The sequence below is a fragment of the Phasianus colchicus genome, chromosome 2 (assembly GCF_987193195.1).
Source record: "Phasianus colchicus chromosome 2, bPhaCol1.hap1.1, whole genome shotgun sequence".
Taxonomy (NCBI): Eukaryota; Metazoa; Chordata; class Aves; order Galliformes; family Phasianidae; genus Phasianus; species Phasianus colchicus.
Genome location: NC_143437.1, coordinates 33,401,694 through 33,429,564, shown reverse-complemented (window position 1 = coordinate 33,429,564; position 27,871 = coordinate 33,401,694). Strand labels below are relative to the sequence as shown.

Genomic DNA, 27,871 nt, shown 5'->3' with positions numbered 1-27,871 from the left:
TGTGGAATGACTATGAGATGTCTTCTGAAGGTTTGGACACTGTCGTAATAGTGGGGAACTATCTAACCCGTTTGTGGCAGAGGTGTTGACTTGAAGCTTAAAATGATTTCTAAACTGTTAACAGATGTTTTACTAATAAAATACTGAGAAGTAAAAGAATCCCATTGCAAGGATCATGTTACAATTGATCGACATTTCTCTCAGAGTTATAGAGATCCATTTTTAGTAATTTGATGTACTAAGAAGGTAGTGATACTGCAACCACTTTTTTTTTTTTTTTTGCACCTCCGAATTAATATTGTAATGGTTCACTGTGCTTATTTTTGAGTGGCTCTAAAATTAATCCAAACCATGCTTTGTACTCATGAGCGGTATTTGAATGTTTTTCCCTGTAGGTCTGCCTTCTTGACTTGCCATCTGCTTTCCTTGTAGGAGCTAAATAAGGCAGCGGAGTTAGAGAGCTGGGGCACAAGAAGCAAACAGGCCTTCAATAAGATGGAAGGGGCGAGGGGGGGGGTTGGGGGCACGGAGATGAAATATGTGCGGGGCAGTGGAGCATCTGCAGTGTGTTAATAGGTTTCTGTGCTGGAAAACCTAGCCAAGCAGTAGTCCAAGTGTGTCTGTACTGAGGCATCCGGAGAGGGAAGTATCTCATGCACCATGCTTAAAGCCTAGTTCTCTGTGTGATAATGTGATTTGGCACACGATTTTAGAGTGGGAGTGGATAGCTGCATAAGCATGCAGGAGAATGGATGAGAGTGATTTCAGTGAACGAAGAGACTTTCCAAGGTAATGGATGTTTTGCACCATTAGACTTGGGGATTAACTTCCAGTGATTTGAAGCATTTGTTTTGAGTTATGATGGGTCATGAGATACTGGATCTTGAAACAATATCCGCCTACGCTTTTCCCCAGTGTGAATTTTTGGCAACTGGTCCAGAACTTCGTAAAGTAAGTCCTGGAACTTGAACTAGAAGGATTTTTCAGTTACTGCCAAGATAGAAAGAAACCCAGTTGTGTTTTGCTCCAGCAATACTGGCCGTTGTATGTTGCATTCGTCTGGGGAAAAGGAACGGTGTAATGCGCTATCAATTAAAACTAGACGTGTTGTAATACTTACTTTAAGCATTCGAGTGATGCCAGTCGTTTTTCCCAGCATAGCCCTAATAATGCAGTAGTGATAACTGTGCTAGTACTGCCCCAGTACAAAGGACCACATATATTCTTCATGCACGTTAATATTCGTGTACCAGAGATGAACTTGGCACAGCCCATTGCATATGTAGACTTCCTGCAAGTGATTTCCTGTAGTTAGATGCTCTTTTGGAACTGCTAGCACTGGGAACAGTCTCCCTTTTGCTTTTAGGAAACACAGTGATATTGGGATTAGCAGTTTGTTTTCTGAGTGACTGTGCAGATGGTTTGGGCTTTTAGGCAGGAAAGTAATAGCTACATAATCCTGTAAAATAAAACAGGCTTTAAAAAAAATTCTGCTTTGAGTTTTGTCTTCAAGTTTACGTTATGAGCTCTTAACGCATCAAAGGAGCTTGATAGTGTTCCTCCTTAACAGCTTCACGTAATTGAGCGTAAGGACAGCTATAAAAGCTGTGCTGTGCTACAAGAGAGAAAAATTCAGTAGTGTGCATCTTGAGTATAGTTTAAGGTTGTGTAAACATTCTGTTAAGAGATATACTTGAGGGGGGAAGAAACACCTCAACAAAAAAATCCCCGTGTTAATTGATGAGGTTGTTCTTGGCCAGCAGTCCACACACATCCTGGCTGAGGTGCCAGCAGGGAATGCTGTATTCCTGATGGTGCTGGGAAGCAGAGCAAGGCACTGCAGGCCTGCCAGGAGCCCCAAAGCCAAGCCAAGCATGTTAGGTGGGCTATGGTGGGCCACCTGTGCTGCTCGGGGCCGGCTGTGCAGAGGGCAGCCAGCCTGGGGCATGCGGGCCTGTGTGCGGTCTGATAAGTGTGGTCTGAGCTCAGGCATATGGAAGGGAATGCTCAGGGGCTCTGTGCTTTAGGGTCTGTTCTTTTCTTACAGGGGAATGCAAGGGAAGGGCAGGACTTGTTTATCAGACGTGAAAGGTGTGGTTAGGGAGGACTGAATCCGGCAGCCTGCAGACAGCTGCAGGCCCAGGCAGTAGCAATGCTGTGTGTTCCCAGTTGGCACAAGCACAGGGGTGCCACAGGCACAGCTGTGTTTCTGCACTAAGCACTTGTGGGTGCACAAGCAGTACTAACTGCCTCATCCTGCTCCCTCTGGCAGTTCAGGATGAAGCTCTGGTAGTGGCATTGTATGCATATAAACATGCTGGGCTCAGGTGCACTGCCAAGCAGTGTCTGCTGGATCCCAGTTTCCCCAGTTGCTGGCACCTAAAATACATAAGCTGCTGAGGCTGCAGTCCCACTCTAGTTGTTGGTGCTTGGTTTCACTCACTCTGGTCTTTCTATTTGCTGGCGATATGGATACGGAGGTATTCCAACAATTTGGCTGTACAAAATGTATAGAAATGTGTTCTGAATGAAGTCTGTCACATGCATCTGCAGTAGCTGTATGCAGACAACTTGCAATACCTGTTAGCACAGAATTCTGCTAGTCTTGTTTTGGCCTGGGATTGTAATTCTGCTGTTTACCAGGATGGTGTTTGTAAATAGAGGTATTATCTTTTATGGGGTTCAATATTATGGTTGTGAAAGCAGACAAGTCATTTCATCCATGTGTAGGTGTACTCTTTTTTGAGAGATGAGGGCAGTAAAACATGTAGCCACAGTATCATAAGCACTCCCAACAAACAGCTCAAAAGGTCAATTTAATTAATGTAGAGAATGTTTGAGAATGTTGTTGCCAACTGTTCTAGCAGTGTTTAGTGGATGATTTTGCTTTTTCTCTTACAGTGCTTTTATTCCATAAAAATAAACTGAGTTTAAGTGTGCAATTTACATGAAACCCAGACCTTAGCTACAGGTGCTACAGTGTTGTTTACAAAATTTGGAATTAATGTTGATGCTGCTTTTGAAGGAATGTAACAGTAAATTGTGTTTTTAATAATTACACTTTCTGTCACAAAGAGGATTTGATTATCCATCTGTAGCTTACACAAGAAATGCTTTTTTGTATGTGATTGTGATCTCTAGTTACTGGAGTGGGATACCCTACACCCAGTGTGTAGGGATGCTCTGGCAGCTGCATGATAGATTTATGGGCTTGAGGAATGAAAAGAAGAGATGTATCTTTCTCAGCAGGAAGGGTCTTAAATTTGTGAAATATCATAGATGGTCCATAACATTTGTGGTTTGTAGGTGAGTTTGTGAACTGAGAACAAAGAGGCAATTGTTCAGACCACCTCTAAATCATCAGTTGTCCCTCCTGACAGCTGAAGTTGACTGCCAGTGTGAGTAAGAAGTATCACATTTATCTGCAGGCTGATAGCTTCTGTCTGTGCTTTCTCTCCCTTTTGTTGTAGTTGTTAGTCAGCAAGGTGATGCAGTTGATATGCTGTAATTAGAAGTTGTCTTGAGGAATAAAACTGAATGCAGCATGGATGTGTTAACTTTCTGTTATTGATGCTAACATTAAATGTGATTCATGGCTGAACAGTACGTATGAGATCGAGGAGTAATACCTCAGAGCATATATTCAAATTCTGTAAATATAACATACTTCCTTAGTAATTGAACACGGAAGGCTTTGTAGCCTTACAGAAGGAAGGGCCAGATTCACAAATATGTGGGACTGGAGGAAAATCTGTTGTGATTTGGTATAAGGGGCCATCGGAGTCCAGGCAGTAGTTGGACAGTGAGCAACCCTTTTACCTTCTGTGAGGAATGAAAAATAGCCCCTCAAGGCCTCTGCATCCCACAGAAGCCTATTGTGAAAGTTTATAAACGTACAGGACGTGCACACCAAAACAGAGAGGGCCACTTTAATATTTTGGATGAAACTGCTGCCGGAAAGAGGAAATTATTTTCTCTCTGAGTGGGAAGGGAGTGTGAAAACAATGGGCAGGACGGATACCTTCATTATGTGTTTGATTTGGTAGAAACAAATCTTTGGCTACTTTAGCTAAAGACAATTGATACACCACAGGTTTCGTGCAGTTTAGGCCCTGTTACTGATATGCAAGCTCTAAATTACCAAACTGTAGTCTGTTTGCTATCTAATCAATCGAAAGTTTGTCATATGCTATTCCATGCTTTTTCCCACACTTCCTGTCATCTGTCAAGCACTCCTGTGTGTTTATTCACACCTTGGGTTTGATTGAGTTCTGCATTAAATAAAAGGGCTGAAGAAGCTGATTGATTGATACTCATTGCTCTCCAGGGTCTACTCCTTCCCCTTTTCTCTGTGAACTGTCTGTTAATTTTTAAACTGTTCATTTTAATAAGCTAATAACATTCACCAGTATTTTAGAGAGTGGAGCAAATACAGAATAAGAAAACTATATTCAGTGAAATGTCCTGAAAATATAGCATGCTATGTACTATTTAGAGTCATAGAATAGTTGGGGTTGGAAGAAACTTTTAGGATCATCTAGTTTCAACCCTCTTGCTGTAGGAAGGACATCTCCCACTAGACCAGATTGCTCAAAGCCTCATCCAGCCTGGCCCTGAACACCTCCAGGGTGGGACCATATCTGTTTCCTATACAAATTTGGAATATTACTCTCTGTCACTGGGATGAATTTAGTTCATGCATCTGCAAATCTAATCTGCTGTGGAATGCCATCATGGAGACTTTTTTGCTTGCCTCTCTAAGGAAATGTGGCAGGTGCTCCTGGGGTGTCTGGAGCAGACTGCCTGGCTGCTCAGAATGTCTGCAAAGTGAGGCTTGTAGGTGGTGATAAGCCGAGTTAAAGATCTGTGTTGGTTTTCAGGTTGGCCAGACTGATTACGCATGTCAGAGATTAAAAACCCAAAGAAAAACCCCAAATGCTTAATTTCCTCAAAAATAAGTCAAGCAGATCAGGCTTTTTTTTTTTTCTTTTTTCTCCCCGCCCCTCCTTAGGACACTTAAAACACAGAAGTTCTGTAGCTATTATTAAAAAGAAAAAGAAGTTCAGTTTGTGAATAGGATTAGCAAAAATCATTTGTTAATTTGGAGTTTACTTTTTGTTACAGTTCCCAGAGTGTGGTTTCTTTGGCATGTATGACAAAATTCTCCTCTTCCGGCATGACCTGAACTCAGATAATATTTTGCAACGGATTACATCAGCAGAAGAGATACATGAGGGTGATCTTGTTGAGGTTGTTCTCTCTGGTAGGTATCATTCTAACAGTGGAACAGTATTTTATTCAATTACTTATAAGAAAATGGGCCCTTATGGATTATTAGTATCATGCTTGACTTGAACTGTTTTGATTAAGTAGTCTCACACAGGGTCAGTGTTTTGGGGTGATGATTTCCAGGAAAATCTGAGTGGTACTGATGCATCAGTACTAAGTTTCGTTGTTGTTTTATTGTCGTGTTTTAATCTTCTTTGAGTTTATTAATTGTAGAAGGTGAAATACAGGTAGTATTCAAGATTTGCTTTTCCAATGGTGTTGTTGGTTTTCTTTTGCTTAGATCCAGCAGTTTTTTCAGTTTGTAGCTTTTGCATTGATGGTTTGTATTGCTAGAAGCTTCATATTAATGCAGTTGCTGAATCATACCTGTAAGAACACAGTCTTAAGTTACTGCAGTGTTTGAAAAACAGTTTCTTTGAAGTCTGTAGCAGCAATGGTATTGACATGTAGTATTCTAACTAACCTGGATTGTACATGATTCAGAAATACTCCATTGAAGTCAAGTAAAAGTCAGCTGTAGACTACTTGCTAGTTAAATTGCAAATAGAAGCTGGACCAGTATTGAGCAGTTCTTCAAGGCATTAAGGAGTGAGACAGGCTGCATTCTAGAAAGACAGAAGTCTTGGCTGTATTGGGATTTATTACTTGGGTCAATAAAGTGTGATTTTCAGAGTCATAAGGCTGAGTTTCTTGGCTGCAATTCAGAACCCACTGTTTTAGGCAAGTTTAGGATGTTCAGTAATTGATCATCTTGGTTTGAACTTTTCATTGCTTCTGGTTAATGGCACATTGGGGAAACTTTTGTGTGTCTCTTCATGACAATTTCTGACAGTTTCCTTATAAATAGAGACAGACCACGAGGATCTGAGGCATTTTGAAGACAAATAAATCTCTTTCAATAGGATTTTTTAAATTGAGACATGGAAATCTGAATATTAAGTGTTATTATATATTGTAATCAAAGAATAATAGCCATTAGGGGAACATAATGTTGCCATAAGTTCAGTTTTTCTCATTCCAGAGAAAGAGGACAAAAACTCATTTTAAATGTATTAGTGCTTGTTTAAGAAACAGAAGAGGTCTAGTGAAGTTTCCAGTGTTCCATGGAAACTCTATCCATAGTTCTGTTTGGACAAATTCAATCTAATAACTTTTTACTGAGAAAGTCCTGTAGAAGATAAAAATCTAACCTGACCTTGGATTGAAAATTTTGTAAATTACTAAACAGCTTGAAAATTTACTTTTTAACAGTTATTTACCTTTAAGCTGATTTTAATAAAGCTTGTATTTTTTTTTCTTTCCTTCTTAACTTAATGAAGGAGGTTTCCCTTTAAACATGAAATGGAAAAAAAAAAAAACCAAACCAACAAACTCTGAAAATTGCATATTTTATTCCAACTCAGACTGTTGATTAGTTGTGGCTGTCAGCCTACAAAGTCTGATGGATTTTTTCCTTAATAAACAAGCTTTCTGAAAATAGAGTATTCCACACAAAATGTGTATTTAAATGTTGTACAGCATAATACTGATATGTAAACAGCTCATTAGTGTTCTTTGAGTCTGCCATTTTTTAACAAGAGTATGTGGAAATAATATATTGTTGATCTTATGACAAGAACCATAACTTTCTGCAATTTTTTAAAAGCTTTGGCTACAGTTGAAGATTTCCAGATTCGTCCTCATGCGCTTTATGTGCATTCCTACAAGGCTCCTACTTTTTGTGACTACTGTGGAGAGATGCTTTGGGGTTTGGTACGACAAGGACTGAAATGTGAAGGTAAGTCTGTGATTTTTTTTGTTGTATTTTTGTTGTGGATATTTGCATCCACATTTGCATGGAAGAGGAAAATGCATCGTCTTCAAAATGGAAGCACGTAATGTTTAGTAGTGTTGGAAGTCTGCATCTGGAAACCCGAATTCTGATCCTGACTTTAATGCAAATTGTGTGTGACCTTGGGCAAACAATTGAAGAATTGTACTTGTTTCTCACTTAGAATAAATATCTAGCTGACAAACTTGTTCCTTGCACAAGGAGCACATTCTTTGGAGAGACTCCTGAAGGGAAATCCCATTGCTTATGGCCTTCATCCAGCTGGCTGCAGAACGTTCTGCAGCCTGCTGACAGGTACCAACACTGCTCCTTGGCTCCTGTTCTTCAGAGCAAAAGAGTGATGAAAGCCTCCTGGTGGGAGGAGAAGAGAGAAGGGATATCAGCTGCTTCAGAGTCTTATACCTTGTTTCTAGAGCTGCACTTACTGGAAATCAATAAATAAAGCCAGCAGTGCCAAAAAAGCTGCTTCCGTGAATCACATCAAGAACACTGAAATAAGAGAGTTTAACAGAACAGTGTGTTTCTTTACCATTCGTTTGGATTGCATTTTTCAACTGCTTTATCAAATACAGATACTATTTTTGTTACTTTAATTTTTTTTTTGTCTGAAAAATCATTTATTTCAGGTTGTGGATTAAACTACCATAAGCGGTGTGCCTTCAAGATCCCAAATAACTGTAGTGGAGTGAGAAAAAGGCGTCTGTCTAACGTGTCTTTACCAGGAGCAGGGCTTTCAGTTCCAAGACCAGCACAAGCTGAATACACATCCTCTGCTTCTGAAGAGGTATGTAATGTGAAAGGGGAAACAATTCCTGGTTTTAAAACTTTTTATCTTTGGGGAAGTAGCTAGTGTTGTACGTGGTTAAGAATGAGTATGAGAGAGCTGGACTTAACCGCTATGATTGGTTTTACTTCATTTTTAAATCTCTGTTGAGTCCTAGACTGAGATGACTACTATTATTGTGAGAAATGGAAGGAAATGATACGTTGTGTGTTACTTTGTTCTTATTCTGTCACTAGTGGTTATGTGAGCTATGAGAACCTTGAATTTGGGAATGATAAAATACCTTGTTGCCTTTGTAATACACATTTATTCTGTAATTGCTGTATCAGTATAGAATAATTGTTTGGCTAAATCAGAACAAATTGTAAGCTTTTGTGTGGGGAGAGGTGAGAATGTTCCTGGTACACTGTTAAGCTTTCTGCAGAGAAAATCTTAAGAAACCAACCTTACCAAGGAAGGGTGCAGGGGATTAATAGCATACAGTAAGACCATCACCCATAATAGTTACTTGTTATGATGGGGTATTCCGATTGCTGACAGTTAGTCATAGAATCATAGAATTACTCAGGTTGGAAGGGACCTCAAGGAGTTCATTGGATATACTCATGAGATAGGGCAGACTGTTATTAGATGCACCTGTTTCATTGCCACTTTCACTAAAAGGTAAAAGGGGTCTTTCCCACTTAACTAAATTACGTCATGGTGGTCAGGTGAAGTCCTTGGTGACTGGAGAAAAGGCAGTACAGCACCCATTTTTAAGAAGAGTAAAAAGGATGACCCAGAGAACTACAGTTATATTAGCCTCACCTAAGTGTTGGGGAAGGTCATGGAGCAGATCCTCTTGGAAGCTGTGCTAAGGTATATGAAGAGTGGAAGGTGATAGGGATGCTTGGTTTCCAAGGGCAGGCCCTGTCTGACCAACCTGGTTGCTTTTTGTAATGATGTAACTGCATCAGTGGACAAGGGGGGAGCCACTAATGCCATTTACCTGGACTTCAGTAAGGCCTTTGACACAGTCACACATAACATCCTTCTCTCCAAATTGGAAAGGTATGGATTTGATGAGTGGACTGATCAGTGGATGAGATACTCTTTGTGAGATTGTACCCAGAGAATGGTGATCAATGGCTGAACGTCTTGATGGAGATCAGTGACAAGTGATGTCCCTCAGGGGTCAGTACTGGGATTGGTGCTATTTAACTTCATAAGTGGTATTGGCAGTGGGATTGAGTGCACTCTCAGCAAGTTTTTGGATGACACCGAGCTGAGTGGTGCAGTCAACACACCAGAGTGAGAGGAAGCCATTCATAGAGACCTAGGAAGTATGAACAGCGAGCCCAGGTGAACCTTATGAGGTTCAGCAAATCCAAGTGCAAGGTCCTGCACCTGGCTCTTAGCAACCCCTGATGTTAGTGCAAGCTGGGGGATGTAAGGATGGAGCACAGCCCTGCCAAAAAGGACTTGAGGGTACTAGTGGGTGGTAAGTTGGACATGAGCCAGCAGTGTGCACTTGCAGCCCAGAAAACTGTATCTGCATCAAAAGAAGCATAGCCAGCAGGTCAAGGGAGGTGATCCTGCCCCTCTGCTCTGTGCTGGTGAGACTTCATCTGGAATACTGTGTCTAGATGTGGAGTCTTCGAGTACAGATGTAGACCTGGTGGAGTGCATCCAGAAGAGGGACACAGAAATGATCCAAGGGATGGAACATCTCCCCTGCAAGGACAGACTGAGAGAGCTGAGGCTATTCACCTCGAAGAAGAGGAGGCTCTGGGGAGTCTTAATAGTGGCTTTTTAGTATCTACGTGGGTTCTGTATATGCTGATCCATATATGCTATTTGTGAACCTTACCAGGTTGCTCTAAAAAGCAAAAAAACTCTGTCATCAATGAATTTTAACCTTGTTTGGGAGTTATGTTCCTGTGGAAATAAATGCTCATACAAACTTTCCTGCACTTCGCAAGGCTTTTCTGTCCTTTTTTTTTTTTTTTTTTTTTTTTTAATATTGTTGGTGGCCTCATGGCCAAATTTTGCTTTCTCATCTGGTCACTATCTACTCCATCTTTTTTTTTTTTTTTTTTTTTTTTAATGAGGTGGAATTCTTTTGGTGCAAGACCTATGTGTATACCTTCTTTATTCTAGCGCTGCTGTCCAGAACCTAGTAAAAGGATTCCCTCCTGGAGTGGCCGTCCCATCTGGATGGAAAAGATGGTGCTTTGCAGAGTGAAGGTTCCCCACACCTTTGCTGTTCATTCTTATACTCGTCCCACCATATGCCAGTATTGCAAACGGCTGCTCAAGGGCCTTTTTCGTCAAGGAATGCAATGTAAAGGTATGCACTTATTTTTCTGCCACAGATATGAATCAGAGCGGTTATAATATATGAAAAAATACATTTTTTGGAAAGGATTGTGGCTCCCCTATTTTCAGTGTAGTAAACTATGCCTTATATATTTTTATGAAAACTGAGATCTAGTCACATGTGGAATGGAAATACCATAATTCAATGATAATTCTAAGCTATTAATAAAAACAGGAAATCCTTCCCTTTGTTAAATGTCTGTCTTCTACAGTCATCACTAAAGACTTCAGTATCTTTTGTTGCATTATTTTAATACAGGATAGTGATTATTATCTTTTGGAAAAAATTACAAGGATGGTACCTTTCCTGAACTAGATTAGGTCCATCAGGTGGTTTTTATTGAGCATATGTTCATGTGCATGACTTCAGCTCTCAGATTCCTCCATGCCTATCCCAGGACATAACTATGGCATTGTGCTTTTCTTCTGCCTCTTCATGATTGGATCGTACAGATCTGTTAGCTTTGTTGCAGGAAAGAAAACCGTAGTGGAGAATCCTAAAAGTTAGTATGGTAAGGATTTTTCATTTCTCTCACACAAGTTTATCACAGGTGAGTACCAAAGATCAACACATTGGAAGAGGTTACTTAGAGCAAAAACTGTAGGCTTATATCTGTGATAACTCTCTGCTGACTAAAAATATTACTGATGGGGAGTAGTTCCATTTTCCATTTTACTACTTCTTAATTTGCAGTTTTTATAGCCTGCTCAAAGTCTGCATCCCTAACTGCTTGACTTTTCAGTCACCATCTCTCCTGTATACTTGCAATAAATAAATAATGAAGCCTACAGAAGATGTTTTGCAGTTTCAAATTACTGACCATTCCCAGTGGTTGTGATTGCATATCTAACTGAACAAATGGGGTTGCCACTTCATTGTCAGGAAACTCTTCATAGAAAATAGTGTGTAGGTATATAGAAAATGACCTTAGGAAAAAATATTATGTTTGAACACAGAAGAAAAATAGGTATATTAAGAGAGATTCATTTAAGCAGCATGGTGCTATATATATATATATATCAGCAATTGATGTCAAACTGCCAACACATTTTCATACTGCTTTTTCCTATATTTTTTTTTACTGTTTTCCACTGACTTTTATTGCTCACATTCCCAAAGCTTGAGGTCTTTCAGCAGTCTTGTATTCCTGAGTATCTCAGAGCCTTGGATTTCTTAATTCCTCCAGGCTTGAATTTGAACTCTGAGTTGATCTTTGGGGCTAATGCTATAACTATATTAATAAATGAAGTCAACTGGGACAAAGTGGCCTGTACTCACATACAGATTTTCTTAGCCTCCCAGCCCTCAGTGGCTGTATGCAAACTACCTCTTGGGAACAGTGTCATGGAATGCTCTAATCTATGAACTAGACCTGGGAACTGTTTGAGATTGTGTTTTTATGGACCTTACGAGTGAGTCAATCCTAATAAGTTAGTCTTTTTAGTAGTTTCCTGGTAGGATCTGAACCATCTTGTTTGTTCTAGCACCCTTCAGGCTAGTGAAATAACCACATTTCATAATACAGACTGAAAACACTGCTATGGAAAGGACGGTTAGTTGGTTTTCTTGAATGCTTCCTCTTAGCACTTGGAAACTAAACAGGACTGTAGCTGGCCTCAGGGTTTGGCTACTCAGCTACTTAAAATGAGAAGACAATAATTTCTTTGTTTTTAAAAGGAAAGTACAACGAGCTTCTGATTAGCAAGTCAGATCTAGATCCTGTATTTTGTAATTTGGTTACTGTGATTTAATACAGATGCCACATCCCAGGGAGTTCTCAAGACCAGGTTGGATGGGACTTTGAGCAAACTGATCTAGTGAGAGATGTCCCTGCTTGTGGCTGGTGAGGGTGGTAGAACTGTATGATCTTTAAAGTTCCTTCTAGCCTAAACTGTTCCATGATTCTATGATAGCAGAAAGGGACTAAATTATCAGTTTCAAAACAGCAGTGAGGACAGTAGAGAGTTTAAAATTCATGATGCGGATATGTGGTTGGAAATTATGGTGATGCTACTAACAAAGGAAATTCCTGTAATGCTATTAATGTGTGCTGGACTGTTGGATATCAAATACTGCCTACTCAAACGCAGAAATGGCACATATCCAAGTTAGTGTTCTCTCTCCACATTTGACTTGATGTATCTTACTCTGTTAGCTTGCTGTCCAAGGAAATTAGGGCAGGCAGAAATGGAACTTCATTGTTGCCTGGCCAAATCTATGATCTGAATGACAGGGGAGCTGAACTTTGAGATTTACTGCAAAGCATTCTTGCTCTGTGGTTTAGGATTGTGATCCTAGTGCTGTGATGGCTGCAAATCTTAGGCAGCAGGTGGGGAAAAATGATAGAGATTAAAGATTTGAAACAAATAGCAATGGAAAAAAGGGTGTGGAGCAGACTAGAGGATGGGAAAAATTGCATCATAACAGAAAAAAATAGCTAGAAAGAAAGCCAGAGATTAGAAAACTTTTGTCCAGGAAGGGAAAGTGCTGACATAGTGCACTGGTCTGGCAAATGATCATAAGACATTGGGACAAGATTGTCCATTTCCTTCTGGAGGTGATCTCATCAGTACTGTCTTCTCATATGTGCAAATGTATGCATCTGAACTGAAGCTTGTGATGGAAGTTGTGATAGAATGCATCTACTTGAGTAGGAGTAAAATTCTGGTATTGCGGGCTTATTTGTCTTTTGTTTTAGATTGCAGATTCAATTGTCACAAACGCTGTGCATCTAAAGTACCTAAAGACTGTCTTGGAGAGGTGGTTTTCAATGGAGGTAAGATGAGAAACATGCTTTCAAGTACTGGCAAGTCTTTGGAGGCTTGAAAAGATCCTTCAGCTTTAGATGTCCTCAACTTTGACTGTTTTACATGTTTCTATTTTACCTTTAAGTTCCTTCACTTGAGATTGCTGAGAATTAAGATTTTACTGTGAAATTTATTTTGGTGACTTCAGTTTTACTTCATCAGCGTTGGCAAGTGAAGTATGGTACAAGAGAGGCATGAGCATTCTGGAGAGAGTTCACCTGAAGACTGTGAAGTTGATGAGGGTATTGGAGCATCTCTGTGAAGAAAGGCTGGGATTGCTTGAGCAGGGACACCTAGCACAGGCTGCTTAAGATTGTGTCCAGATGGCTTTGAGTATCTCCAGTGTCAGAGACTGTACAACCTCTCTGGGGCAGCCTGTGCCAGTGCTCAGACACCCTCACAGTTAAAAAGTGTTCCCTGATATTCAGGTAGAGGCTCAGGTGCTCTGTTTCTAGTCATGTCACTGGTTACCACTGAAAAGAGTCTGGCTCTGACGTCTTTGTACCCGTCCTGCATTGATTCCTATCCGTTAATGAGATCCTCCTGAGCCTTCTCTTTCCAGGTTGAACAATCCTAGTCTTCTCAGACTTTCCTCATAGGAGAGATGCTCCAGTCTCTTTGTCATTTCAGTCGTGCTTTGCTGAAAAGGAGGTGTTTCCCCTCTACTCAGCCCTGTTGAGGCCACACCTGAAGTAGTGTCTCCATCTGGGCTCCCCAGCGAAAGAGATATGGACATACTGGAGAGAGCCCAGCAAACCAGAAAATAACTTTCAACCTTTATGTTTATATTTTCATTTATATTTTAGAAGGAATAATATTGATGGGCTGATCACTTGTGGAGCAGAGTTGCTTAGTGAAATGCAAGTTCAGGCCTTTGAGAATTTTACTATGAATCTTTCAGTATGAGTGTTGTTTTGGTTGTGTTTGGTATTAAACAAAATCAAATTGATAATGTTGATTAACACACTCTGAATCATTTAGCAAAATCTTGAGGATTTTTTATATTCTGATTGCACTATGATGTTTATTTGTGTAAATGTGAACTGGAGAACAGTTTTTTGCCTTTTTTTTTTTTTAAATTATGCTCTAAAATAATATCTGCATCCTGTGTTGCTCCCAGAACCTGCTAGCCCAGGCCAGGATTTGGACCTGCCAATGGAGGTTGATAGCAGTGAAATGAATAGTGATGGTAGTCGGGGTCTGGATGATACTGAGGAGTCCTCAACTCCTGAAGACAAAATCTTTTTCATGGATCCATCTGACCTTGATACAGACAAAGATGAAGAAGCTGTCAAAACCATCAGGTAAGTCATAATGTGAGCTTTTGTGCTCTGGATGTATCTTCCTCAGTATTCTAAAGGAAAATTTCAAGTAAAGTGTTTCTGAGTAGCCCAGCTTTAAACTGTGTGTTTTTTCTTTTTTTACACAAATCTGAAACATAAGTAAATTAAAATAATATGTTCTCTTTAATTAGGAAAGTGCTGTGCTATGAATGTTATCAAATAAATAAAATGAAATTATTGAACCATGGTTAAAAGTATGGCTAAAGGCAAAGATGTGAGAAAGATCTTTGTGACTTCAGCCTAATTTAATTACTAGTGTACAAGTGTTGATCTAAAAATAATTACTCTAGTGACACTTTAATACTTATATTTTAATTTATTCTAGGCAGCCAATTGCTTTAACTAGGATGTGATTCTCTGAAGTCTTTCATCAGATAACTGTTCCATAGAATCACAGAATGGTTAGAGCTGGAAGGGGTGTTTAAACATCATCTAGTCCCCCTGCCCCTTGCTGTGGGTTGAGACATCTTTCACTGTATCAGGTTGCTCAAAGCCCTGTCCAAACTGACTTTGAACACTTCCAGTGATAGTTCCTTTAATCAAGTTTAGCCTTTTTAATTTTTGTATTATCATAGAATCATAGAGCTGGCCATGTTGGAAGGGACCCCAGAAGATCCAAAGTTTATGGGAAAAGGTAGCCTAGATGTGATTATCTTCAATTGCATCTTGAAAGCCTCCACCATGTCCCTGGGGAAATTCTTATTCTGAATAGCATCCTGATTTTCTTAGTGTCATTCTTAAAAATAAAAGAGCAATTGTAATAGTTCAAACAAAGGTAATTTTTACCCAGTGTCTCATGGCAAATATGTAAGGAAGAGTATGAGAACAGGAAGAACATATAGTTCAGGAAGAAGAACTTTCAATGATTTATAGCTTAAGGACTTCCTAAGTTGGAAGTAGCATCTTTTTGTGTTCTACTTCTAGGTAGAATTTTTCCATTTATTAATAGCATCTGAAGCAATTCTTTTCTGGCATGTGACAGAAAACTAGTGATTGTCAAAATGTTAGATTATCAAATCCTTGTCAAGGAACCTTGCAAGAAAGTTAATTTAATTCGATGTGATTTGTATTTTCAGGTATCATTTGAATTAAACTTCTGTTTTCATAAATTGAAAGTGTGCTTTATTAGTGTAATATTATGAAATAATTAACTTGACTTAGGCAAGAGAAAATAGTAAAAATGCCAATGTTAATTACTTTAATGCTGGATTAAGATTCAAGCAGTAAATTGTTTCAAAAGGATTATTTGTGTAGATGTCTCATTTCAGTGTGTTTCCTTTGCCTTCTGTAATGTAATGAAAGTACTGCAGTACTTGCATTAAGAGAGCTAGTGGGAGCTCAAATTTCTTATCATCTATCAGTGAAATAAGTTCTAAGAGAAGAGTAAGTGCCTGTTCTTGAAAATTTTGGGCTAGATGTATAGTACCATTATCATTGTAGTACTCTTATATTTTAGCTTAAATATTAACTGTTTTCTCTTTTTTAGTCCCTCAACAAGCAATAATATTCCTCTCATGAGGGTTGTACAGTCCATCAAGCATACGAAGAGGAAGAGCAGTACGATGGTGAAGGAAGGATGGATGGTCCACTATACTAGTAGAGACAATCTGGTCAGTGACTTTGGTTTCTTCCTACCATAACTTAAACTATTTCTCTAAACCATTGCATTTTATTTCTGTTATCTAGATAATCTGATTTACAGTATCATTTGAAATAACTTAGCAATAGTGTTTGTTAAGAGGAGGTATGATGCAGTGGAGACATCTTTGAGGTGACGATCTATCAGCACTTTTCAATTTAGAAAAAGAAGCATCTCTAATCAGTCTCAAATGAATAGCATGTTCAAGATTTCAGCTGGACTTATCTTCTTCCCGTTTGGAGGTTTTCTTCACTTACCTGAAAACATTAATTCTGTTATAAAGTGACAAGTATTGAAACAGTCAATGCTATTCCAATGATAGAGATATTTAGTAAATTTGTGTAGATATTGTGTAGAAATTTAGTAAATATGTGTAGATATGAAAGCCTGTTATTCCTCTAGCATTTTGTTCTATCTCATAGTAAACATTATTGAACACTATTCCCCATTCCAAAACCACTATTTCTCTTCATGTTAGTGGAATAAAGATCCTGGTGTAGGGGATCCTGCTACCTGGTGTAGGGATCCTGCTTTGGCAGGGGGGTTGGACTCGATGATCTCTGGAGGTCCCTTCCAACCCCTACGATTCTGTGATTCTGTGATCTGTGGCTTGGTTGTATTAACTTGGGTTTGTAAGTGTTTTCCACAAAGCCAGCACTGTTTGTTTGCAGTGCTACTAGTAATGATCTCTTAATTAATTGAACCTTCTAAGGCAAGTTCCTTGTGAGGTTTTGTTTTGTTTTTGTCTTGTGAAAGAAGATAAGAAAAACTGGATTCCAGAGAATTATCTAATGCATGAAAGTGAATTGACTTTTCCTGATAGATGAAAGAAAAGAATGAAGTTGAGAAGTTCCCACAGCTCATGGAGCCCAGTTTGTCACATTGAAACTGTGAAAGGTAGCATAAATATTCCTGAATTATTTGTCCCTACGAAGGGCTTTGTCAGAAGAAGGAATTTGGGAGTTTAGTTTATTTCAGTTGTGTTGAAATCATAGACAGCTCAGGGTACTCCAGTATTTTCACTTTCTGTGTTTGTCAACTAAACAATTGCATGTGGTCTTTAAAGTACAGTTTTGTATTAACTAGTTGTATTTATCACAAATCCAAGTAAATATCTAACATTTTAGGTGTGATTTCAGTCTAGGCTCCTTAATAGCCACAACTATCATCTGCTTGCTATGAAAAAATTAGAGCCAGATAATAGTTAGAAGATAAGTAGTTCTAAGCAGTGCTCAGGGCAGCCCTGATGTTTGGCTCTGCTTTTGTCTTTCAGCACAACCAGTACATTTTTCCATGGAATTTTATTTTTATTTTTTGGCATTGTCTTGGACAACACCTTAGCATAGGTGTTTTTTTTTTTCCATCTATCAGTTAAGCTGCTACCTAGAAGATAGCTACCAAAAGGAGGAGCAAATAAAGTTTTCTGTTCCAAAGCAAGATACTTGCAGCCAAGCAAGATTTCAGAGAGCTTCCTAGTGGCTGGAAGCTTCTGTATTATGTGTTACAGAATCAGCTGTATGCCTTGTCCACTCTCTTTCAGCAGTGTCAAACTCTTTCTTGTTCCTGTCACAACTTCAACTTTCCATTAGTTCCAAAGAGGTTTATTCTAACAGCATATCAGCATACTTTTGTTGAGCCTGGATAACAAGGTATTTCACCCATTATAGGGAGAAATTGTTGTCGTCATCTGTATTCTTGTTTTTCTCATTCTGAGCCCTTCCTTTCTCAGTATTATAGGCATATTTAGTGTTCCTGAATATCTACCAATGTGTTCCTTAAACACTCCAAGCCTTCCTTGATTTATGATTTTTTAAAAAGCATGTATGTTAAAACAATGAGTTCACCCTAATACTTTCACCCAATTTCCATTTGGTGCTGGCTTGAACTTTCATTTAGTTAAATCACCTAGCTCCATCCTAAGATGGTCTTAGCTTCCCTATGACTGAAATCATTTAAGCTCTGTATTAGATATAATATAAGGGTGTTATTTTTCTAAGCATTGTCATTCTTTGTCCAGAGCTAAGGACCTTTGATTTTTCTTGGGGAAAAAAAAACTTTCTGACTATATGAGGTTGGTGCAAGCAATTCAATTAGATCCATATAGCCATATAGCTTTTCAAGTCCAAATATCTTTCAGATGATTCTCTATTTTTAGGAATACACCTATGCTTAAGGTTATTAGGCAGTTGTGTATCAGAATGTATATGCATATTATTCTCTGATGGAAAATATTTCATTGATGGAAACTTCTCAAAAGTGGCTACATAATCTGTCTTGATTTTTATCTTAATTTTTCATCTTTTCCCTAAGACTCTCATAATCTGCCTATTTTTTTTTTTTGCCACTGTGCACTTCAACCACCTAGAATTGCAGACTTGTAGGGCTTGGGAGGGACTTCTAGAGATCACTGTGTCCAACCTCCAGAATTTTCTGTTTACAAAGGAATGGAGGACTTGTTAGACTTGCTCAGTTCTTAAACCCACGTCATGTTGGTGTGGGGGCATGGAAGGAGAAACTGTGGCTCCCACAGTTGTTGCTAAATGAAAATAATTCAGATTTTGTGAGCACATGCACACAGAGTGAAGTTTATGTTGGTAGTTGTTTTCTATAGGAGATGATAACTGTTATCACCTCTGTTACTGTAAGGTAAGTGATGTTTTTTTCTGGTTTATGCAAATACTTCTATGAGCCTATTCTTGAATTTAAAAAAAAAAAAAAAAAGGCAAGCAAATAACTGTATTCCCAAAATGTGTTTTTTGTGTATCCAGTCTAAGATGGAACTGTAGATTAACATCATTTGATTACCTTAGTTATTTAAACAATTTCTCATTAAAATAATTGGATACCATAAGTACTCCTAATAATTTATGCTTTTGTACTGTGGATTTTGTAGAGGAAAAGACATTACTGGAGACTGGACAGCAAATGCCTCACACTATTTCAAAATGAATCTGGAACAAAATATTACAAGGTAATTCATGATGAGTAATAATTGTGTTGCATTTGATTTACTTAAGAGGTTTTATGTGCTTGAAATAAATGCTTCCAAGTAGTATAATATATATTATGTTAGTTTCCCATCTTTTAAAGTAAAAAAGTAAGCAGTGACTGAAAGTTGCATGCTTATTTATTTCCCAACTGCACAACTGAAAGTTGCGAGCAAGTTTTAGAGGGAAATTTACTGTGCAGCCTAGCATTATATGAAAGAAGCTTGGCTATAAGTATGTTACACTGCAAATATAGTAGTGTGTTCAGTGGTAGAATATTCAGAAAATGTCTACAATTGTATAAACAAGATTTTTCCCTTTCTTGTCTTTCACCTTTAGGTGGGGGTCCAAATCTTGCGGTTTCTTCCTTTATAACATCTCTAAGATCAAGCCTTTTCTCTGTACACCCAGCTAAACTTGCCCAGATCCTTTTCATCCCTATCTTGACCAATGCAGTTTCTTCTTCTCAGACCTCCCTGATACTTGTATATTGCCCCGTGCATTCAAAACACAGCTGGTAAAATATGTTCCTTGCTTGTTATTCCACCCTGACACTGCTTTTAGTCCTTTGACTTGTCCCTTTGCCCCTCCTTTTTTTTACTGCTTAAATCATGGATTATTTGTCTTTGCTATTAGAAACATTCACAGTTGTTATCTCTACATTTATTTCCTCTTCATCCTAATCAGCTACTGCCTCTTAACCTCATAATCCAGCCCAGTGTTCACCTGCTTGTTCACTACTCTTGCAAGTGATGTGCACCTGTAAGCCCTTCCGTATATGTGGAATGTCCTCCTCCAACTAGCTTGAACTTGCAGCTTTTCCTTCCTTCAGATCTGTTCCCTAATACTGCTTTGTAACATGTTCTTAAACTCATGAGGTAGAGAAATTGAAAGAAATTGTTCATATTTACATGAAAAACAATCTTTTCCAAAATTGATTCAGAAATGTGAAGTAATACTTTTTGGCCAGCTTGTACAACTACATCCTCTTCCTAATGTGTCAATCTTTTTCCCTATTGCATTCTTCTCTGGCTAAACTGTATAATCTATGAATGCGGTGGGAAACAGTCATTCTGTAGTTGTGCATCACCTGTATGCTGGATGATGGGTTGTCTCATGCTGAGCATGAACGCAGTTTGTGTAGAGATTAGTGGTTGTATATTGGGAACTGTGGTGGGGCTCTCTAGGCATCTGTAGAGGAATTTGGAGAGCTGTGGGTGGGTAACAGTTTGTCTACATTTTGACAGTAGTTATGAAGCTTGGTGTTTTGGTATTTTGATATATTTGCTTTGATTTCTCTGCAAACATTTTAAGTTCTGAACAGTAGTATGTTAAAGTATTATATGTATTTTCATTTTTTTAATCTTTAATATTTTTCTTCAGGAGATTCCACTTTCAGAAATTCTCCAGGTGACTCAGCCTCGAGATTTTTCAAACATGGTGCAGGGCAGCAATCCGTACTGTTTTGAGATCATCACTGATACGATGGTGTACTTTGTTGGCGAAAACAATGGCAGCAGTCACCACAGTCCTGTTCTTGCTGCCACCGGAGTTGGACTTGACGTAGCTCAGGGCTGGGAGAAAGCCATTCGTCAGGCCTTGATGCCAGTCACTCCTCAAGCTAGCGTTTGCACAGCTGCAGGACAAGGAAAAGATCACAGTAAGCAGGCAGACAAGGCACTGTTACTCATGTTCTGAAGCTATAAATGATAGAGATTTCAGAAAAGTCTGTTTGTCTATCTTCTGCTGAATTGGGTCTGTAATCTTCCACAAGCTTCTAAGAAGTGGCACTCAAGTTTTATGGAGGGTGTATGAGCAAATCTCTTAATCTGTTGTAGCAGCAAGTAGTAGTAAAAAATCAGTTTGCCCACATTAATTCGTACTGCAGAATTTTTATCATATGAGCAGTAAGGATTCACACTTTAGTTGCTGGATGTAAAAGGGGACCATAGTTGAGATATTTCTAATCAACTTTTATAAGCATCTCTTTCCATCAGGTTATTTATATACGTACAAAAAATCGGATGCTTTTTGACATCATCCATATTTAAAAAAATAAAAGAGATCTGTAGCTAAGGAGAAAGAAGGAAGCTGGTGATGAAATGTAAATGTTGCTAGTGATGAAAAGAATATTTGCTGAGCTCTGAGTACTAATACAAAATACATTTTCTTCCTTTTGTGCCTGTTTTACTCTTCTTTCTCTAGCGTAGGATCTTATTCATTATCAAGACTCTGCTAGGCACATATTGTGCTCTTTCTCTTCAGATATCTCCTTGTCCTTTGCAACAACGGTCATGCACATTCTGTATTGACTTTTATGTTTTCATTCTTCAGTTTCCTTTCAACTTCCAGATACTCTTTAATCTTCTCTTAGTTTTTTTTTCTTTTTTTTTTCCTTTTCCTTTTTTTTTTTTTTTTCTGTAGGAGGTCCTGTGATTAGTTTCTCTGTCTCTGATATCTTGTTATACTGCATCAGCAGCAGTTAAGGGCATGTAAATGCTAATCTTAGGTAAAGGCACTTTGTGAAAATATAACTGTGGTCTGAAATGGTGAACTGTAAAATGTGTCTACTTGTATTTCTAATTAACTATAGTCAAGAAACATAGCTGTAAGAAGGTAGCTTGTAACAGGCCTTTTACCTACGTAAAATGCCACTTCTGATATGCACATATGAGTTCCAAACACCTATATACTGAAGCACTCTCTGTTCTTTAAAACTGAAGGCCTACTGTCCACGAGAGACATTTGAATGCAGTTACTTTTTCCAAAAACCCCATTTTTTACCCCTTTTTTTTTTTTTTTTTTTAATTTAAATGAAAAATTATCAGTAGTAGGTAATAGAGCTATGGGCTAGATAGAGAAGACATATTTTAGCATGATTAGGATTGTAGAAGTATAAGAAACGACCGTGGATTTATAGCGACATTTCCACATTCTTAGTGCAGACAGCTGTTCTCTTAACTCTAAGAAGACCACAAACTGTATGTCCTTACCTCTTCTTCCTGCTCACTGAGCCATCAGACGTGTCCCAAGAACCATTAAGAAAATTGTACTTACATTTAAAAAAAAAAAAAGTAATAATTCTGTATCCTCAGATGTGTTCTCTTAAATGAGTAGACCAGAGCAGGGCATTGCTAATGCTTGAAATACTTAAAGCAGCAGGGAATGTGTAGTGTCAGAATGTCCACAAGGCACCAAACAGTCAGTTTATGCCGTGTTTTTGCCAGCAAGTCATTAGTACTGGGGATACTCCTCCACTTTGACTCACAGGAAAGAATCCTTTTGGATGCTTTGCCTGGTGTTTGGGATGTTTCTTTGTATGATGTTTCTGAGGTGATAGGGAAAGGGGAGATTAAAATTAAGGTAAAAGTAGCCAATTACATAAGCTATTACCTGCTGTAAATTAGGTGTTAAATTCTGACATTACTCTTTTCTTCATAAATGTCAGCATTTCAGCCCTTGTTCATGTGGGTGTCAGAGGCTTCAGAGGCTTCAGGAAACTGATTTGGAGTAACTCAATCCCTACCTAAAGAGGGGAAGCAGATACTTTGTGTTCTGTAGCTATTTGTGGAGAGGTGTTCAGTCTGTTCCCTTAAACAGTTTCAAAAACTGTCTTCACTTTTTTTTCTAGTTAAACTGTAGCGAGGTTGAAACAAATTGTCCTTGGTAACTTTTTTGTATGCCTTCGTTTTGTTTTCCCTTATGTTCTGTAGTACTCCAGTACAGACCTGACTAACTTCAAGCAGAAGGCAGTAATCAGTAGACATGTGTGTAGCTGTAATTCTGATTAGTATTTCAGATGCAGATTCAGAGTCCTTTGAGAACTAATATTATTTCCTATCTTAAGTCTATACATTCTTTCTTTAAGATAAGGCACTGGTGACAAAAATTGGGCATGTGTTCACAGAATTGCAGGGGTTGAGAGGGGACCTCAAGAGATCATTGAGTCAAACCCCGCTGCTAAAGCTGGTTCCCTACACTGGGTTGCACAGGTGGGCATCCAGAGGGTCTTAAATATCTCCTTAAAAGGAGACTCCAGAACCTCTCTGGGCAACCTGTTCCAGTGCTCTGTCACCCTTACCGTAAAGTTCTTCTGCATTTTAGTACAGAACTTCCGATGTTCAAGTTTTAGACCATTACTCTTTGTTCTATTGCTACGTACCACCAAGAAGAGTCTGGACTCATGCATTTGCTTCCCACCTCTCTTTAGATATTTATAAACATTAATGAAATCCCCTCTCAGTCTTCTTTTCCCCAGGCTGAACAGTCCCAGATTACTTAGTCTGTCCTCACATGGGAGATGCTCCAGGCCCTTAGTCATCTATGTGGCCCCCTGCTGGACTCCTTTTAGGAGGTTCCTGTCTTTTTTGAACTGGAGAGTCCAGAACTGGACACAGTATTCTAAACGTGGCCTCCTGAGGGCAGAATAAATGGGGAGGATAACTTCCCTCGACCTGCTGGCCGTGCTCTTTTTAATAGAGCCCAGAATGCTATTGGCCTTCTTGGCCACGAGGGCACACTGCTGGCTCATGGCCAACCTGTTATCCACCAGAACCCCTGAGTCCTTCTCTGCAGAGCTCCTCTCCAGCACATCAGCCCCTAACCTATACTGAAGCATGTGGTTATTCTTCCTGAGGTGCATGACTCTACACTTGCTCTTGTAAAGGTTCCTCCCTGCCCCAGCACTCCAGTCTGTCCAGGTCTTCCTGAATGGCAGCAGAGCCTTCCAGTGTGTCAACCACTACTCCCAGCTTTGTATTATCAGTAAGCTTGCTAAAGAACAAAGCTCTTTTGAGGGTAATGAAGGTTCTTTTCAAAATCTGCAGTCTGTAGTATGTCCTGCATTCACCTTATAAGTGATTTTTTTTTTTAAATTAACATAAGAAATAGTAGGTGTCTATTTATCAGAGATGCCTGACCTCCATCTTGAAGTCAAAGGAAAAAGTTTTCTGCTTCCACATGCCTTTTCTTCCCTGCTTATCTTAATGTTATTTCTATAATGAAAACCTCATGTCATCATCTGTCGCAGGCTGACAAGAAATTGTGCACCCTTTTTTAGTACTTTTACTTGAAAATGATGCTTCCTAGATGTGCTGTTATATTCTAAAGATTGGTAATGCTTTTACAGTATATCTGTGAAACACTTTCAAAACCTTTGTTTATATTACAGATTTTTTTCTGACTATCAGGTCTTCTTACCTTTTTTTGCTTGATTTATTTCCTTTTCTTGTACATTACAGATTTTGTGCAGCATCAAGATATACAAAGTTAGTCACACACATTTGACTGTAGGGGATGCACCTAATCCTCTTATCTGTGTTCTTCTCAATTACTACCAGAAATTTTTAGTAGTTTAATGAAATCTGATACAGTTGCCACACTACTATTGCTTTTGGTTCACCAGTTCTATTGTCTAGACTCACATACTGTTCTATCATTATTATCAGTGATATGATAAAAATGGACAAATAATCTCAGCAAAACTCCCTGGGTTGTTCATCTAATCAGTCTGTGAAACTTGAGTTCTAGATTATGCTTTTGCAAAACAGCCATAAAAATAATTCATTGGGATAAAAGTCAATAATTTTTTGCTGTCAAAAGCTTAACTTTTCTATTTTCTTATTCTGTTGTATTTCTTCTTTATTGCAGAAGATTTATCTCTAAGCATCTCTGTTTCAAATTGCCAAGTCCAGGAGAATGTGGTGAGTCACATGCATTGTATAAAAAGTTTATTAATCTGAGTATTTTAAAGTAATTGGTAGTAACAGTTTATGACAGAGAAAGCAACACTCTGATATTTCAGCTAGATAAGACCACACTATGTACCTAACAGGAGGTAGTCTACTTACTTGACACAACTGTTAGTTTGTGTTAATGTATGTCTCTATATACAGTGTGGTTAAGTGGAACCACTTCAGGAAAAGTTTCCTCTTCCCTTCACTTGAGGGCAGTGATATTACTCTTTACATATTTTAACATAAAATTTAAATACAGCTTAGCCAGTACTAATTAATATGCTCATGAACATTTTGAGTATACCTGATGCTTATGATTTTTCCTCTTGCATTAGGATATCAGCACTGTGTACCAGATATTTGCTGATGAAGTTCTGGGTTCCGGTCAGTTTGGTATTGTATATGGAGGTAAGTAGAATCCATGATGCTTTTAACTAAGATGGAGTGTAACTAAACTTGTTATAATTGGCCTTTTCATATTTGCTTAGCTGTATCAATAATATCTTGGTGAAGTTGATCTTGTTAAAAGTTTTGTTTGGATAACTGTGGTATAGCCTGTTTGCATTTTGATTATAGTATTTCTTACAATTAGGTTTTTTTTCCTTTTTTTTTTTTTTTTTTTGCATATTGAGTTCTGCATTCCTTCAAAATCACTTCAGAGTACACATTGCATTTTGGCTACAATAAAATACAAAGCAGTCACTAGTCTCAGTTTGGCCTTCATGATTTTTATTTAAATAAATAATTTTTATTTAAATATTTAAAATTCTATCACTGTTGTCTGTATTATACAGTGTAAGAATTATGTATTTAAAGAGGCTGTGCAGTATAGCTCTGGTTTTTATGGATATCTGAGAGAAGCAGCTGAAAACAATTGGAAGAGTACGTGTTTTAGTTTGTGCTTTAACAGTACTTTATGCAGATGATTTCACTACCAATTTTTGTCAGCAGGATAAAGTAGAGGAATTCTTTACTGAAGTCTCAGCTTTAGTCTTGGGATGTAGTTATATCTCTTCTTTATTTAAAAGCTTCCATTGCAACATGTAACTTATTGATAGTATTTAATCACAAAAAGAGCAACTGTTAGAGATACATCATGAACTGGATGCCCTATTGTTTTTTTCATTTCTTTCTTATAAATCCCATATAACATATCTCCAATGTTGAGAAAGCCACAGACCATAGATCTAGGAAGGAAGAAAAAGGGTAACTAACGATTTAAAGTGGGAACCTTTCTGTTTCTGTCGTATTGTCTGTAGTCTGGAAATTCTGTGGCTATCATTCTTCTGTCTGCCAATGATGCTTGAGAGGCTCCTTTGTCTCTACCCCAAGATTTCTTAAAGCATATTGTGAATTGAATTATGTTTCCTTTCTTATGAACAGAATGTACATAAATACAAACAGTAGTTACATATTTTGATTTTACTTCTAAATATACTCCCCTAACCTGCCTTTTAGATAAACCTCAGGTACATATTTTTCATGCTACAGTTAATCTTTCTTTGTGTACTTTTAGCTTCTGTAGCTGTGTGTTGTTAGTTTGATGCTTTTGTTTTATGTTCTCTTGCAACCTTGTGTTTGTTTCTCAGTTTTCTTTTATACTTCAATATAATTTGATGTTTATTGAAGCTAGAGGCATTTTCCCTAACGATTTTAGGGTTTTATTTAAACCATAGCCAGGAGCTGTGATTCCTAACATCTTGCCTAAAAATTGCTGATTTGTGACAGGAAAAAGACAAAACTTCACTGATCTCTTGAGGCTTGTGGCTTTATGCTTTTGCATTTGTATAGTTTGTTTTCCTTAGGACTAATATAATTTTTAAAAATATTTCTTTTCCAATTGTTAGTTCTATTTGGCAACCTTGTTTAACTCTTTTGGACCTTGAGTAATTCCACTGTCTTACCTCTTTTAGTGGACATAAGCCTTTATTCATGAGGAACTTAAGGCAAGCACACTGGTTGCTCCATGCAGCCTTCAAAAGCAATTCCTCTGCCTTAACTTAAGCCCTGGCCAGCAGTTCTGACTGCAGAGCAGCAGGTGAGGCGGTCAGGGTTAGTAGTGAGCTGTAGCTGGGCTTTCCATAGCCCTGTCTCTAGCTGTGATAGTAGGTAGAATCCTTTGTGTTGCTTTGTGCTGTAGCTGTGTGTCATGCCTTCTTCTAAAATAGCTTCCAGACCTTACATGGAGCAGATAATAACTTTCTTTTTCTTTGGCTTGGACTCACTTTATCTGTATTAGTTTAATATTAAATGTTCTAAATTATCCAAGTCTTTCAGTGTGTCCTCCCATTAACCTCTCTGATTTGAGTGTGAGAGAAAACAGTTTTAGAAGTTACAGGAAACCTGGGTGAGCAACCCACATAGCTCTTGAAATATCCTGTGTATGCAGGATGCTTCTCACTTAGCTGGTGCAGGCTACAGCAAGGTTTAATACTGGCATCATCAGCCCCCCTTTTTTTTTTCCTAAATTAGAAACTTCTAGGGCTTTTTTATGGTAACCAGTTACCTCATGGGTGTTAGCCTTTTATGGCACATAGTTCCTTCACTTCTGCAGACTTTTAGATATAACTTCCTGAGCACATGAAGCCCATAAAAGTATCTGCTGAAACCACTGGAGATGATGTTGTTTATCTTCCTTCACATTTGTCTTGAATGTTGTTTTGTTTGTTAGTTTCTTTCTTGTTGTGTTTTTTGTATCTTTTTTATGCGAGAGGCAAGATTCTGAAGTAGGTAACACTTGCTAATGTAGAAGTTCTTTGCACAAGGCAAAAATCCACCTAATACTTCTAACATAGAATCATAGAATCATTTGAGTTGGACTAGATGGCATATAAGGGCTCCTTCCAACTTCCCTGCAATGAACAGGGACACCTACAGCTACATCAGGTTGCCCAGAGCCTGCTCCAGTCTGATCCTGAATATCTCCAAGGATGTGCTGGACATGCTCCAACAGGTCCACATCTCTCCTTTACTGAGGATTGAGGATTCCACATCTGGAATGCAGAGCAGAGGGGCAGGATCACCTCCCTTGACCTGCTGGCCATGCTTCTTTTAATGGAGCCCGGGATAAGGTTGGCTTTTTGGGCAGTGAGGGCAC

General features: G+C 38.5%; 1 protein-coding gene and 1 pseudogene across 5 annotated transcripts in view; one reads left to right on the top strand and one right to left on the bottom strand.

The window, feature by feature from the left end:
• PRKD3 (protein kinase D3) overlaps window positions 1-27,871 on the top strand; it is a 44,553-nt gene that overhangs the window by 9,496 nt on the left and 7,186 nt on the right. For all 5 annotated transcript variants that reach the window (XR_004166896.2, XM_090135293.1, XM_090135292.1 and 2 more), the window contains exons 3-13: window positions 5,125-5,263; window positions 6,935-7,066; window positions 7,747-7,904; window positions 10,044-10,233; window positions 12,962-13,039; window positions 14,191-14,374; window positions 15,900-16,023; window positions 18,946-19,023; window positions 20,423-20,699; window positions 24,689-24,741; window positions 25,110-25,182. Coding sequence is in view for 4 of the 5 variants with exons in the window: in XM_090135293.1 (XP_089991419.1) it covers window positions 5,125-5,263; window positions 6,935-7,066; window positions 7,747-7,904; window positions 10,044-10,233; window positions 12,962-13,039; window positions 14,191-14,374; window positions 15,900-16,023; window positions 18,946-19,023; window positions 20,423-20,699; window positions 24,689-24,741; window positions 25,110-25,182 (1,486 nt within the window). In the remaining variant the exon portion in view is untranslated. The remainder of the gene's footprint in view (window positions 1-5,124; window positions 5,264-6,934; window positions 7,067-7,746; window positions 7,905-10,043; window positions 10,234-12,961; window positions 13,040-14,190; window positions 14,375-15,899; window positions 16,024-18,945; window positions 19,024-20,422; window positions 20,700-24,688; window positions 24,742-25,109; window positions 25,183-27,871) is intronic.
• On the bottom strand, window positions 21,862-23,681 carry LOC149918954 (uncharacterized; annotated as a pseudogene).